Source organism: Mandrillus leucophaeus, unplaced genomic scaffold (genome assembly GCF_000951045.1).
Source record: "Mandrillus leucophaeus isolate KB7577 unplaced genomic scaffold, Mleu.le_1.0 Scaffold59, whole genome shotgun sequence".
Lineage (NCBI taxonomy): Eukaryota > Metazoa > Chordata > Mammalia > Primates > Cercopithecidae > Mandrillus > Mandrillus leucophaeus.
The window spans coordinates 6,169,638-6,183,885 of NW_012106363.1; the positions used below are offsets into that span (position 1 = coordinate 6,169,638).

The 14,248-nt window shown below is 54.9% G+C and overlaps 4 protein-coding genes across 5 annotated transcripts in view; 3 read left to right on the forward strand and 1 right to left on the reverse strand.

The window, feature by feature from the left end:
• The first annotated feature begins 874 nt into the window (after positions 1 to 874).
• LOC105553325 (secernin-2) lies at positions 875 to 7,072 on the forward strand. 2 transcript variants are annotated; one of them, XM_011999369.1, is made up of 8 exons: positions 875 to 925; positions 3,936 to 4,109; positions 4,408 to 4,589; positions 5,133 to 5,332; positions 5,760 to 5,975; positions 6,070 to 6,235; positions 6,316 to 6,496; positions 6,762 to 7,072. In XM_011999369.1, the coding sequence occupies exons 2-8, from the start codon at positions 3,936 to 3,938 to the stop codon at positions 6,918 to 6,920; spliced, it is 1,278 nt and encodes a 425-aa protein (XP_011854759.1). In that variant the 5' UTR covers positions 875 to 925; the 3' UTR covers positions 6,921 to 7,072. The 2 variants fall into 2 exon arrangements, with proteins under 2 accessions (XP_011854759.1, XP_011854758.1); XM_011999368.1 differs by lacking the exon at positions 875 to 925 and adding an exon at positions 3,450 to 3,571.
• LOC105553343 (secernin-2-like) lies at positions 917 to 2,592 on the forward strand. The gene is made up of 3 exons (XM_011999386.1): positions 917 to 1,463; positions 1,762 to 1,943; positions 2,487 to 2,592. Exons 1-3 carry the CDS (start codon positions 1,266 to 1,268, stop codon positions 2,590 to 2,592), a joined length of 486 nt encoding a protein of 161 aa, XP_011854776.1. The 5' UTR covers positions 917 to 1,265.
• On the reverse strand, positions 7,051 to 13,233 carry LRRC46 (leucine rich repeat containing 46). Its single transcript, XM_011999367.1, has 8 exons — positions 12,810 to 13,233; positions 12,604 to 12,709; positions 10,216 to 10,324; positions 9,350 to 9,396; positions 8,974 to 9,083; positions 8,647 to 8,716; positions 8,277 to 8,419; positions 7,051 to 7,999 (listed from the first exon to the last, which is right to left on the reverse strand). The coding sequence occupies exons 1-8, from the start codon at positions 12,817 to 12,819 to the stop codon at positions 7,629 to 7,631; spliced, it is 966 nt and encodes a 321-aa protein (XP_011854757.1). The 5' UTR covers positions 12,820 to 13,233; the 3' UTR covers positions 7,051 to 7,628.
• A 57-nt stretch (positions 13,234 to 13,290) lies between these two features.
• MRPL10 (mitochondrial ribosomal protein L10) overlaps positions 13,291 to 14,248 on the forward strand; it is a 10,783-nt gene continuing 9,825 nt past the window's right edge. The window contains exon 1 of the mRNA XM_011999371.1: positions 13,291 to 13,355. Coding sequence (XP_011854761.1) covers positions 13,304 to 13,355 — 52 coding nt within the window. The 5' untranslated portion in view covers positions 13,291 to 13,303. The remainder of the gene's footprint in view (positions 13,356 to 14,248) is intronic.

A 14,248-nucleotide genomic window follows, 5' to 3' on the forward strand; every position in this document is an offset into this window, starting at 1 on the left:
ACGACTTCTTTGTGGTTTCAGTTTCACTACAGGTAAAGGCACTAAATCTTTGAACTAGAAAGTTCTAAATTTGCTTTTAAAGCTATCTTCCTATGGGTTGGAACACTATTGGACAGATAGGCCCTCTGGGATCAGATGGGTTTTGTGCACCTGTTCCCTTATTTATTTTAAGAGACAGGGTCTTGCTCTGTCACCACGGATGGAGTGCAGTGGTGTGATCTTGGCTCACCGCAGCCTCGACCTATCTGGCTCAAGCGATCCTCCCACCTCAGCCTTCTGAACAGCTGGGACTACAGGCACGCAACACCACGCCCAGCTAATTTTAAAATATTTTCTGTAGAGGCGAGGTCTTGCTATGTTACCCAGGCTGGTCTTGAACTCCCGGGTTCAAGTGATCCTCCCACCACAGCCTCCCAGAGTGCTGGGATTACAGGGGCCAGCCCCCCGCACCTAGCCTCCACCACTCTTGTATTCTGTATCTTAGTCCCCTGGGTGCCTCCAGCCTGGGATTGCGCCTCTGGGATTCAAACCGGGACTCAAGTATCTGAGATTCTTCCTTAGTCTCCAGATGTCCCAGCAGTCCCCCTTCTCTGACAAAGTCTCCCTTTTCACGCGGGATCCTTTCCACCCCTAGCTCCAGCTCCCCGCAGTGACTCCGTAGGGTTAGCAACCTTTGTCAGGCCTAAAATGGGCGCCCGGGTAGGGCAGGAAGCCAGGTGTGGCTCGCAAGGCCGCTCCGCTCCGGGAAGTGGTGCAGGCGCGCGCCCTGGTGGAAAACGGCAGAGCTGCACGCTCCTTTCCGGCTCCGACCCGGAGGCCGAAGGCCTTCCAGGTCGCCTGGGAGTCTCCGCCCAATGGGGCGGCCCTGGCCAGAAGCGGAGGAGGTGGCACCCGGGACCGAGCTGGGGTCTTGGAGGGAGAGAGAGTGAGGGGAATACAGTATTGGGGGTGAGAGAAGGGTTGGATAGAAGAGGGTCGGGTATCTGGACATGCGCAGGGCCGCGGGACTCTTGGTGGGGTAGCGAGGGGAACGGTCCCACGACTGCTCCCAAGGGCCGGAACTCCCAGTGGGGGCGGGATCCTCGGAGTGCCCGCCTGCGGACTCCCAAGCCTGGAGCCTGGGGAGAGGGTGGGCACCTCTGCTCCCGCACACCCGTGCATGGTGTGTGCGCCGAGCGTCCAGGAGCCACGGCGGTGTCTTCCTTGCGCGTCGTTTACACGTGTGGGGGTAGGCGGCTCCCCGGGGCTGAGCTGTGGCCAGGTTTATGGAGAGGCCCGCCTCTCCCCAGATGGCATCGTGGAGCCCTGACTCTCCATGTTCCTGCGACTGCTTTGTCTCTGTGCCCCCGGCCTCAGCCATCCCAGCTGTGATCTTTGCCAAGAACTCGGACCGACCCCGGGACGAGGTGCAGGAGGTGGTGTTTGTCCCCGCAGGCTCTCACACTCCTGGGAGCAGGCTCCAGGTGGGTTAGGCCTTATGGGGTGCTGGGAGGTGTGACAGAGCTCTGCATTCTTCTAAGACCTTTTCCCCTGCTCCCCACACCTGGGAGGCTGCCAGAAGTAGTTGAAGAGCATGAGCTTTAAGCCTACCAACCTGGACCTGAGCCCATTATGTAGCCTCAGTCTACCTCAGTTTCCTCTTCTATAAAATGGGAATGAGACATTCCTCAAAGGGATCTATAAGGTGATTGGCAGAGTGCCAGCACTCGAGGGGCCGCCCCTCTCTGAGTGGACACTTCCTTTCTCCTCCCTCACCTCCAGTGCACATACATTGAAGTGGAACAGGTGTCGAAGACGCACGCTGTGATTCTGAGCCGTCCTTCTTGGCTATGGGGGGCTGAGATGGGCGCCAACGAGCATGGTGTCTGCATTGGCAACGAGGCTGTGTGGACGAAGGAGCCAGTTGGGGAGGGGGAAGCCCTGCTGGGCATGGACCTGCTCAGGTGCAGACCCTGCCCTTCCTCATCTGCCTGAAACACCAGAAATCTGGGGGCTGAGTTTTGACCTGGGCCCATCCATTCCTCCCCCAGCCTGGTTCACAGGGGCCTCCTCCTCTCTGCAGACTTTGCCCTCGTGCCCTCGTGAGGAAGGCTGCAACAGCAGCCACCTTTGGGCCTCTCCTGGCCCAGAAATAGAGCAGTGGTTATTTATTTTCAGTTGAAATCTCACATCGAGTCCCGATTTATAAAACCAGTAATAGTGGATGGAGCAGCTATGGGTGGAGAGAGGTTGGGGGCTCAGGACACTTTTCTCTCTGAAACAGTGTTTCAGGCCTTTTCATGGAACCCTCAAAGCATAGCACATGGAACGAGAGCATTGAAAGCCACTGGTGTAATTGTGTTTGATACGATCAGTGCCAGCAGATTTGCTGTGTGACTTGGGCCTATCACCAAACCTCTCCAGGCCTCTTCTGTCCCCTGGAGCTTCTGCCACCAGCCATTGATCCCTCTGTCACCCTTCTGTCCCTTGGTCCTCTCTCTTGCCAGGCTGGCTTTGGAACGGAGCAGCTCTGCCCAGGAGGCCTTGCATGTGATCACAGGCTTACTGGAGCGCTATGGGCAGGGGGGCAGCCTGTCTCTTATACACATCTAGATGTGTATAAGAGACAGGAGTATACCCCCATATGACTGTGTGTCACCTTTGGCCACGACTTCTTTGTGGTTTCAGTTTCACTACAGGTAAAGGCACTAAATCTTTGAACTAGAAAGTTCTAAATTTGCTTTTAAAGCTATCTTCCTATGGGTTGGAACACTATTGGACAGATAGGCCCTCTGGGATCAGATGGGTTTTGTGCACCTGTTCCCTTATTTATTTTAAGAGACAGGGTCTTGCTCTGTCACCACGGCTGGAGTGCAGTGGTGTGATCTTGGCTCACCGCAGCCTCGACCTATCTGGCTCAAGCGATCCTCCCACCTCAGCCTTCTGAACAGCTGGGACTACAGGCACGCAACACCACGCCCAGCTAATTTTAAAATATTTTCTGTAGAGGCGAGGTCTTGCTATGTTACCCAGGCTGGTCTTGAACTCCCGGGTTCAAGTGATCCTCCCACCACAGCCTCCCAGAGTGCTGGGATTACAGGGGCCAGCCCCCCGCACCTAGCCTCCACCACTCTTGTATTCTGTATCTTAGTCCCCTGGGTGCCTCCAGCCTGGGATTGCGCCTCTGGGATTCAAACCGGGACTCAAGTATCTGAGATTCTTCCTTAGTCTCCAGATGTCCCAGCAGTCCCCCTTCTCTGACAAAGTCTCCCTTTTCACGCGGGATCCTTTCCACCCCTAGCTCCAGCTCCCCGCAGTGACTCCGTAGGGTTAGCAACCTTTGTCAGGCCTAAAATGGGCGCCCGGGTAGGGCAGGAAGCCAGGTGTGGCTCGCAAGGCCGCTCCGCTCCGGGAAGTGGTGCAGGCGCGCGCCCTGGTGGAAAACGGCAGAGCTGCACGCTCCTTTCCGGCTCCGACCCGGAGGCCGAAGGCCTTCCAGGTCGCCTGGGAGTCTCCGCCCAATGGGGCGGCCCTGGCCAGAAGCGGAGGAGGTGGCACCCGGGACCGAGCTGGGGTCTTGGAGGGAGAGAGAGTGAGGGGAATACAGTATTGGGGGTGAGAGAAGGGTTGGATAGAAGAGGGTCGGGTATCTGGACATGCGCAGGGCCGCGGGACTCTTGGTGGGGTAGCGAGGGGAACGGTCCCACGACTGCTCCCAAGGGCCGGAACTCCCAGTGGGGGCGGGATCCTCGGAGTGCCCGCCTGCGGACTCCCAAGCCTGGAGCCTGGGGAGAGGGTGGGCACCTCTGCTCCCGCACACCCGTGCATGGTGTGTGCGCCGAGCGTCCAGGAGCCACGGCGGTGTCTTCCTTGCGCGTCGTTTACACGTGTGGGGGTAGGCGGCTCCCCGGGGCTGAGCTGTGGCCAGGTTTATGGAGAGGCCCGCCTCTCCCCAGATGGCATCGTGGAGCCCTGACTCTCCATGTTCCTGCGACTGCTTTGTCTCTGTGCCCCCGGCCTCAGCCATCCCAGCTGTGATCTTTGCCAAGAACTCGGACCGACCCCGGGACGAGGTGCAGGAGGTGGTGTTTGTCCCCGCAGGCTCTCACACTCCTGGGAGCAGGCTCCAGGTGGGTTAGGCCTTATGGGGTGCTGGGAGGTGTGACAGAGCTCTGCATTCTTCTAAGACCTTTTCCCCTGCTCCCCACACCTGGGAGGCTGCCAGAAGTAGTTGAAGAGCATGAGCTTTAAGCCTACCAACCTGGACCTGAGCCCATTATGTAGCCTCAGTCTACCTCAGTTTCCTCTTCTATAAAATGGGAATGAGACATTCCTCAAAGGGATCTATAAGGTGATTGGCAGAGTGCCAGCACTCGAGGGGCCGCCCCTCTCTGAGTGGACACTTCCTTTCTCCTCCCTCACCTCCAGTGCACATACATTGAAGTGGAACAGGTGTCGAAGACGCACGCTGTGATTCTGAGCCGTCCTTCTTGGCTATGGGGGGCTGAGATGGGCGCCAACGAGCATGGTGTCTGCATTGGCAACGAGGCTGTGTGGACGAAGGAGCCAGTTGGGGAGGGGGAAGCCCTGCTGGGCATGGACCTGCTCAGGTGCAGACCCTGCCCTTCCTCATCTGCCTGAAACACCAGAAATCTGGGGGCTGAGTTTTGACCTGGGCCCATCCATTCCTCCCCCAGCCTGGTTCACAGGGGCCTCCTCCTCTCTGCAGACTTTGCCCTCGTGCCCTCGTGAGGAAGGCTGCAACAGCAGCCACTTTTGGGCCTCTCCTGGCCCAGAAATAGAGCAGTGGTTATTTATTTTCAGTTGAAATCTCACATCGAGTCCCGATTTATAAAACCAGTAATAGTGGATGGAGCAGCTATGGGTGGAGAGAGGTTGGGGGCTCAGGACACTTTTCTCTCTGAAACAGTGTTTCAGGCCTTTTCATGGAACCCTCAAAGCATAGCACATGGAACGAGAGCATTGAAAGCCACTGGTGTAATTGTGTTTGATACGATCAGTGCCAGCAGATTTGCTGTGTGATTTGGGCCTATCACCAAACCTCTCCAGGCCTCTTCTGTCCCCTGGAGCTTCTGCCACCAGCCATTGATCCCTCTGTCACCCTTCTGTCCCTTGGTCCTCTCTCTTGCCAGGCTGGCTTTGGAACGGAGCAGCTCTGCCCAGGAGGCCTTGCATGTGATCACAGGCTTACTGGAGCGCTATGGGCAGGGGGGCAGCTGCCTGGAGGACCCTGCGCCATTCTCCTACCACAACACCTTCCTGCTGGCTGACCGCACAGAGGCATGGGTGCTGGAGACAGCTGGCAGGCTCTGGGCTGCACAGAGGATCCAGGGTGAGGCATTCCCTTTCTGCCAGCCTTGGGAAGTGGGAGAAATGGTAGGGGCCCGATCCAGGTGCAAGCCTGTCGGGACATTCAGGGAGATGGGAGATGAGCTCACTTGGGAACCCTTCTCCCCTTCACTCGGTTAAGTCTTCCTTGTGCTACAGCCTGCTGCTTCCTCTCGGAAGCCTTCCTGGACTTCCCTGGGTGGTCAGGTTTCCTGCTTATGTGCAAGCAGGTACTTCTTTTTCATCGCATTCAACACAGTTGCATGCTTACATTTATCTCTGCGACTATTTTGTCTGCCTCCCCCACCACACTGTAGGCTCCATGAGGGTAGGTCGTTCTCTTTTCCACCATGTTCTCAGCGTCTTGCCCAGTGCCTGGCATAGAATAGACACTCAATGGTAAATGAACCGCTCCCCCATCTCCTCCATAGAGGGGGCCCGCAACATCTCCAACCAGCTGAGCATTGGCACGGACATCTCGGTCCAACACCCGGAGCTGCGGACTCATGCCCAGGCCAAGGGCTGGTGGGATGGGCAGGGTGCCTTTGACTTTGCTCAGGTCTTCTCCCTGACCCAGCAGCCTGTGCGAATGGAGGCTGCCAAGGCCCGCTTCCGGGCAGGGCAGGAGCTGCTGCAGCAATGGCAAGGTTAGTGAGTGGTGGAGGGGGCTGGGGGCCAGGAGGGCCACAGCAGTGCCAGCCACTCTGCCCTCCCACAGCTTCCCCCTCTACTCCTTGGCAGGGGGCATCACAGCAGAGGTGATGATGGGCATCCTCAGGGACAAGGAGAGTGGTATCTGCATGGACTCGGGAGGCTTTCGCACCACGGCCAGCATGGTGTCTGTCCTGCCCCAGGATCCCACACAGCCCTGCGTGCACTTTCTTACTGCCACGCCAGACCCATCCAGGTGGGAAGAACGAGGATGGGGAAGGCTGGGGAGAAGAGAGGATATGATATATCTCCGTCCTTCCATCCGTGCCCTTCTAGGTCTGTGTTCAAACCTTTCATCTTTGGGGTGGGGGTGGCCCAGGCCCCCCAGGTGCTGTCCCCCACTTTTGGAGCACAGGACCCTGTTCGGACCCTGCCCCGATTCCAGACTCGGGTAGATCGCCGGCACACCCTCTATCGTGGACACCAGGCAGCCCTGGGGCTGATGGAGAGTGATCAGGTATCCCCCAGGGAGTAGGGGCTAACCTGAGGTGATGACAGACCTCCCACTCCCAGTGAAACTCTGGAAATATGAGGGAAACTGGGAGTGGAAGAGATTCCAGAGCTGGGGAGAGGAGTTCCTCCCTTCAAAGCCAGCAACTGCCTTTGGGGAATGTTGGGGGGTCTCTCCTTTCTCCTGCTTGTGTGAGGTGGTACACAGTCCCCCCTTCACCTGGCGGGAAGCCTGTCCTGGACAGACTCATCTCAGCTTTCCCTTGGGGCAGGATCGAGGGCAGCAGCTCCAGAAGAAACAGCAGGATCTGGAGCAGGAAGGCCTCAAGGCCACACAGGGGCTGCTGGCCAGTGAGTGGGCCCCATCCCTCCAGGAGCTGGGCAGCCTCTTCCAGGCCTTCGTGAAGAGGGAGAGCCAGGCTTATGCATAAGCTTCATAGCTTCTGCTGGCCTGGGGTGGGCCCAGAACCCCTCGGACCAACTGCCCTGAGTGGTGGTGAAGTTGGAGCAATCCCTTCATGCTCCTTGGCCATGTTCTGAGCGGCCAGCTTGGCCTTTGCCTTAATAAATGTGCTTTATTTTCTCTTCAGTGAACTTTATCCCAGGTTCAGTGGGGGTGGGAGAGCCAAGTGAGGCCCAAAGGCAGCTGTGGGGCCTGTGGTTGTGTACTCATTCCTGAGTGGTTGAGTGATGGGGACTAGGCAGGAGGACAGGAAGGGGACAGGAGCAGGCTGCTGTTGGGGACGACTAGGACCACAGCTCCTTGGTCCTTGGCTTGGACTGGGGAAGGGCACTCCCTAGGGGTGGCAGTGAGATGGCATCCTCTATGAGGTGGTGCCTGCTTCTTGCCCATGTGGGAGCCAGGAAGCCAGCGAGGGGCCTGAGGCATGCCTGCCCTGTGGGTAGCTCCCGAAAGATTCCAAACTTGCTCTTTAGAATCAGGTGGCTCACTGTGCTCTGTATTTTGTTTCCTGGAGCTTTCACTGGTTGCTTCCCCTGAGATACCCCCAAGTAACACGAAAAGCATATTCAGGGCCTAGAGACACTTTACTGGGGATGAACTCCTGACACAGGTCATTGGTCTGAGAAGTGGGGCAGGCCCCACTCCACTCCACTCGTAGAGAAAGGTTGACAGAGAATCATTTCTTGCTTCTCTTGGCCATAGTTTTGGTTGTGCTGGGGGCCTCAGCCACAGAGGCCTTGGGGGCTGTGGCTGCTCGGACCCCCTTCCTTCCCCATAGAGAGTTTTGGTGGCCCCTGGGAATCAGACTGCATGGTTTCTTGGTGGGAGAGGAGGCCTGGGGTGAGGAGACGGCCTCAGGGACTGTCTCCTCCCCTTGCCCAGGAGTAGCAGAAGGGCTGCTGTCCCCAGCCATGGGCACCCCAGGCAGCAAGGGCAGGTTGGTGAGGGTGGGCTGCATCTCCATCCTCAGCAGGTGCTGTGTCAGGGCCGCCTGTTGCCGGTGCTCCCTGTGCCTGCTCAGCTCCTGCTCCAGCTCCTTGAGGAAGCCTATGAGGGGCCAGGGGGTGGAGGGTGCAGGGTGGGTGGAGCTCTGGGCTCAGCAGGAGGGTCCCTGAGCTCAGGGAAGTCTCTGGCTGGCCCCTGCCATCCCTCTTGGGAAGCAGCCTGAGGCTGGGGTCCCGGACTGACACCTTACTCTGGCCCAGATGTTGATGTGAACTTGGGGCTCCCCTCCCCAGACGCCACTGCCATCTTAGCTTCCCTCGTGTCCCACAGGGAAGAGGTGGGCTCTGGGGAAGCTGAAAGCCTTGGAAAGCAGGGTCACCTCGTTCTGAGCAGAATGGGCCACTCAGCTCTGGGAACTCCTCCTCGCTTGAAGCTTCATCCTCCTCGTCCGAAATCCAGCGCTCCATCACAGGCTGCCCATCCAGGTCCAAGAGAAGTGGCAGGGCTTCTATCACCAGCTCACTGCAGAGCAGGAGCAGAGGTTATCTAGGAGGGCACCCTGGCGTGGAGGATGCAAAGATATGCACCACAGCACCCACACCTGGAGGGGTGGTGGCTCATGAGTTAGGCAGGAGGTTGGGGAGAAGGTGCCATGGATAGTAACCCCAGGATTGCAGGCTGAGAGGGGCCTGGGCTGAGTTAGCAGGTGGAGCTCAACTAGACCTTTCTTCCCACCCTCCCCTCCTTACCGGTAGCCATCCTGGTTGGTGCAGCTATTGCCAGACAGGTTGAGGATGAGAAGGCTCTGGGGGAACTCATCTGCACACAGCAAAGAGAGAGGAAATGGGGTTCTCACTTGATCTTAGCCAAAAGGCCATGAAGCGATGGGAATGGGGTTCTCACACCCACTTTCTCGTCCAAAGCCACTACCTCTAGGCACAACCCCTTGAACTCCCTGAGGATGAGGTGTGGACCTGCAGGGGTGTGGCTAATGCAAGCCCAGGCAGCTGGGTGCAGAGGGGAGGGCAGGCCCCACAGGGGATGTGTTTGGTGAGCCAGGGCAAGTGGGTTCCTACCCAGCTTCAACGTTTCTATCAAGTTCTCAGAAAGGTCCAGAAACTGGAGGCATGGGAGGTCGAGGAGGTTTTCCACCTGCCTGATTTGGTTTCCTGCCAGAGACAGGAAGCTGTAGGGGAAGGAAGGGGTAGAGAGGCAGAGCTGAATCATGGAACAGCTGGAGGAAAAGAGGAGGGCACTTGACACTGGGGCCCCTGGGCTAGGCAGCTGATGACCAGTGGGGACACATGGCCTTCTGGGGTGAGGGAGTAGAGCTAGGCTTGCTGGTCCTTGGCTGAAAGGGACCCAGGCTTGGAGAAATCTGAACCAGTTCTTTGGGGTGTGTTTAGGTTCCCCCGACCCCTCTTCCCCTGCCTGAGCCCTGGCACCACATACCGCAAGGAGGGGACGCAAGCCAGGTTCTCAATTTGCTGGATCTTATTCTGCAAGAAGAAACCGAAGTGGGAAAACCAAGCTGAGATCAGATGGGTGGGAGGCCCTTTACAGGGACAAAGTCCCAAGACCATGTCTGCTCCTGCAGCTGGAGACCTGGCACTTTGGGAATGATAACCCCACTCCTTGAACAGGTTGCCACTACCTTAAGAAAGATGATTTTCTTTCTCCAGGTGGATGGTTAGGGGTGTAAACCTGGGGTATCTAAACCTGACTAAGTATACTCTTCTGATTCCACAACCAAAGAGTGACCTGGGAATCAGAAAAGGAAACCAAGCCGCCACCAGGAAAATGGAAAGGACCTTGGTGGTGGCTTGCATACACAGAGAGAACAATAAGCATACATGAACTTGATGGGAAAAGTTTCTATGGGGAAAGTCGAAGCGAGCTGGGAATATTCAACCAGGGGAGGGCTGAAGATCAACCAACCACCACCACCACCAAACAGCCTTCAAGTAGGATCTGATTGATGTAGAGGAATCTTCATAGTTTCCTCTTCCTCTTCAAAACAGGAAATAGGCTGGAGCTATTTAACATGAAAGATTTAGAGTAAATGCCAAGAAGAACTTCTAGATCAAGAGAAGTGCCTAAAGAACAGTGGAGGGAGCACAGGTCATGTTCAGGATCTATTCTAGGGGAATTAGTCTTTCAGTTCAGGACCCTACGTCATTCATCTGGGAATGGTTTAACTGAAGGTCTGCCTGCCTGAACACCAGGGAATGGGCAAATGACCTGGTTGACTCCTTTCAGATGAGACAGATTAGGTCCACAGGGGTCAAGGGGAGGGGAAGGATGGAGAAAGAAGTTACCCCTTGCAGATAGAGGCTGTGAAGATTCTTGAGGCCCTCTAAGTTCCTGATAGTAGTAATCCCCTCCCGGTCCAGGCGGACAGTCTGCAGTTCATCAAGAGTGTGAAACCTGGGAGAAGAGTCAGTAAGGGTGGTGTTAGGACACCACTCATGTGGTCTGTTAGCAGGGAGGATGGGAGAGAGGGAGGAGGGAAGGGGTTTCAAGGAGGGGTAGTTGGCTGAGTGATTTTAATCAAATGTGAGAAACATCTTCTTGACATCTTGAGGTGGTGTCTAGATCATGAAACTGTCTTGACTTGCAGACTTGTATCTTTATCATTAGCACTGGGAAGGGTGAGAGAGAGGAGTAAGGACCCTCTGGGAAATTGGAGCATGGCAGCTTATGGTTCCTGGAGAGATTCAGCAGCAAGAGAAGCCTTCCTCTGGCCAGCTTGGATGGTGGAGGCAGGGGTAGGACAGAGATGAGACATTGCAGAAAGATCCTTCCTCATCTTCCTTTTGAGTGGTTCATGGAGGAAAAAGCACTTGTTTCATCCACCCATTCATTCATTCCACAACATTTGCTGAGTGCCTACTAGAGACAAATGACAGAGTCTCTGCCCACCACTATTAAAGAAGCAGGGCAGGCTGGCCTTGGTGGCTCACCCTGTACTCCCAGCACTTTGGGAGGCCGAGGCAGGAGGATCGCTTTAGCCCAGGAGGTCGAGGCTGTAATGTGCCACGATTATGCTACTGCACTTCAGCCTGGGTGACAGAGCAAGACCCTATGTCATTTAAAAGAAAAAGAGGCTGGGTGAGGTAGCTCACGCCTATAATCCCAGCACTTTGGGAGGCTGAGGCAGGCAGATTGCCTGAGGTCAGGAGTTCAAGACCAGCCTGGCTAACATGGTGAAACCCCATCTCTACTAAAAATACAAAAAAAAATTAGCTGGGTGTGGTGGCGGACACATGTAGTCCCAGCTACTCAGGAGGCTGAGGCTGGAGAATTGCTTCAACCCAGGAGGCAGTCATTGCAGCGAGCCGAGATCGTGCCACCGCACTCCAGCCTGCGCAACGGAGTGAGACTCCGTCTCAAAAAAAAAAAGAGGAAGAAGGCGAAACATCTATGACAAGTGGATAACAGAGGCAAGTACAGGGGAAAGGAAGAAGAAGAAGGAGAAGGAGGAGGAAGAAGGGGAAGAAGGAGAAAGAATAAAGAAGAGGAAGAAGAAGAAAGAAAGAAGAAGGCCAAACATCTATGACAAGTGGATAACAGAAGCAAGTACAGGGGACAAAGGGAGTACATAGTCTGTGCACTAAGTTCAGAGTAGGAGGAATCAGGGAATGCTTCCTAGAGGAGGTGACAGATGAGTAGGCATTAGCCATGAAGATAGGGGGATATGGTGAGAAGGCATTTCAAGCAGAAGGAATAGTATGTGCTAACACAGCCCTTCTGAAACTCCAATATGCCCATGCAGACTCTAATTCAGTAGATCGGGTGGAGGAGCTGAGATGCTCCACTTCTAACAAGCCCCCTGTGATGCCAGTGCTGCTGCCCTACCCCTGCACCCTCTCCCGCCTACACATACTCTGAGTAGTAAGGTACTACTACTAGTAGTACACTGTACTACTAGTAGTACAGTGTGGGAAATTGTACACTTGTGGAAAGTGGCCAGAAAGAAGGCTGAAAAGCAGAAGACAACTTCAGCTTAGGCAGTGGGGTTTTATTTGGGAGGTAACAGCCAAGAAAGTTTCTGTCAGTGAGTGCCTGATTAGATTTGTTATTTGAAAGGATCACTTTGGCTACTCAGGAGGCTGAAGTAGGAGGATTGTTTGAGGAGTTCAAGACCAGTCTGGCCAACAGAGCAAGATCCCATCTCTAAAAAAGTAATTAAAAATACTTTATTTTGTGTTTGTTCTAGAAATAGGGTCTCACCCTGTTGCCCAGGCTGGCATGCAATGGCATGATCATAGCTTACTGTAGCCACAGGTACCTGGGCTCAAGTGATCCTCCTGCCTCAGCCTCCCAAGTACCTAGGACTACAGGTATGTGTGCACCACCATACTCAGCTAATTTATTTTTATTTTTAGAGATAAGATTCTCACTGTATTGCCCAGGCTGGTCTCAAACTCCTGGGCTCAAGCGATCCTCCTGTGTCAGTCTCCCAAAGCGCTGGGAGTATAGGAGAGGGTTAATATGGACTTATCTAAGACAGTTGAGTGAGGATGGTGAAAAAGAAATGGAATTATTTTTCAGAAGGGAAAATCAACTGGGCATTACCACTGATTGGATGTGTGGACTAATAAGGAGAGAGACAAAGATCAGTTGACAAATCAGTACAGCTCAGGGGCCTGGTCATCCTGAGTGTTTCAGCCTTCTAGCACCCTTTTTCTCCCCCATGCACTCACATCTTTTCTGACAGTTCCTCATCCTCAGGGAAAGTCAAATTCCGCTTAGTGATAAGGGCTTCAGTGATGCAGACGCCCCCTTCCTCTGGACCCTGGGCTGACTTCGCTGTGAAAAGATGAGTCCAACTGTCACATTTCCTCATCCTTGGAGGACTTACCCCGCTGTTTTCCAACTGCTCTACCCACCGTCCCCCCTCCCTACTCACCTCCAGACATGATCTAAAATAAAAGACTGCTGGTCTGAGCGGGGAGAGGAACGAAAAGGAGCCTAGCAGCCTGGGCGGCCCCTAAGGATGGCAGAAACCAGGATGGCAGGAGGAGAGAGAAACTCAGAGACTTGGGAGAGGAGGAAAAGGGGTTGATTCAGAGAAAATTGCTGGGGTGAGGTCGAAGACAACAGTAAATTGATGTGAAGGGTCTGGAGTTTGAGGGGTGTGGAGGGGCTTTGCTGGCAGCAAGCTGGGGCGCAGTGGGCAGGAATGGTTGAGAAAGGAGCAGTTCCTAGGAAGCCGGAGTCGTTGCTAAGAGACTGGACGCCGAGCCGGGAGGTGAAGACAGGATCCGTTGGCCCGGCTTAGCGCATGCGTGTTACAGCTACAGCTGACGGGTACGCCCACTGCTTCCGGCCCCGGGGTTCGCTACCCCACAATCCTTAGCTCTTTCCGTCACCACTCGGCTTCCGTCCATTCTTCCGGTGGAGATGGCTGCGGCCGTGGCTGGGTTGCTGCGTGGGGGTTTCCTGCCCCAGGCGGGTAAGGAGTGGCCCAGGTCCTCACGGCGTGTCTTGCCGCCGCTCTCTAGTCCTCATCTGCCCTCCTCTACTACTGATTCTTCTCATAATCTCTGACCCCAGCTAGATCGCTGGCCCCGTGCAGCTCCTTGTGATTCCAGACTCTGGTAATCACAGCAACAGCGTCCAGCTGTTGCCTGTCTCCAGAGTTTATTTTGCCTGGACCACTCCTCGCCCAGACCTTTGCATTATGTCTGCCTCTTAATGTCTCAGCCTAAATGTCACCTCAGGTCTACCCTTGACTCCTTAGCCCCATCGCAATCTGTAATTTTGCATTTAAACTGAACAGTTGCTTGTTTAAACTTAAACTCCGCAAGGGCAGAACCATGTTAATTCAGCATAGCCAGCAGGTGGCATGGTGCTTGATGTTAGTAAGGATGCAATAAATATTTGTTTAATGAATGGATTTGAGCACTCAATATAGACCAGGCACTGTGATAACTATTTTTATATGTGTTAGCTCATTTAAATCTTTTAAATCATTTAAATCTGAAGCACCCTGTGAGAAAGACATTCGCATCTCCTCTTTACAGACGCAGCAACTGAAGTTCAGACCAGTTGGGTGGCCAAGGTCACAGCTAGTAATTGGCGGAAGAGAGATTAAAATCCAGTTTCGGCTTGGCGCGGTGGCTCACGCCTGTAATCCCAGCACTTTGGGAGGTTGAGGCGGAGGGATCACCTGAGGTCAAGAGTTTGAGAACAGCCTGGCCAACATGGCGAAACCCCAACTCTACTAAAAACACAAAAATGAGCCGGGCGTGGTGGCACGTGCCTGTAGTCCCAGCTACTCAGGAGGCTGAGGCATGAGAATCGCTTACACCGGGAGGCAGAGGTTGCAGTGAGCTGAGATCGCCC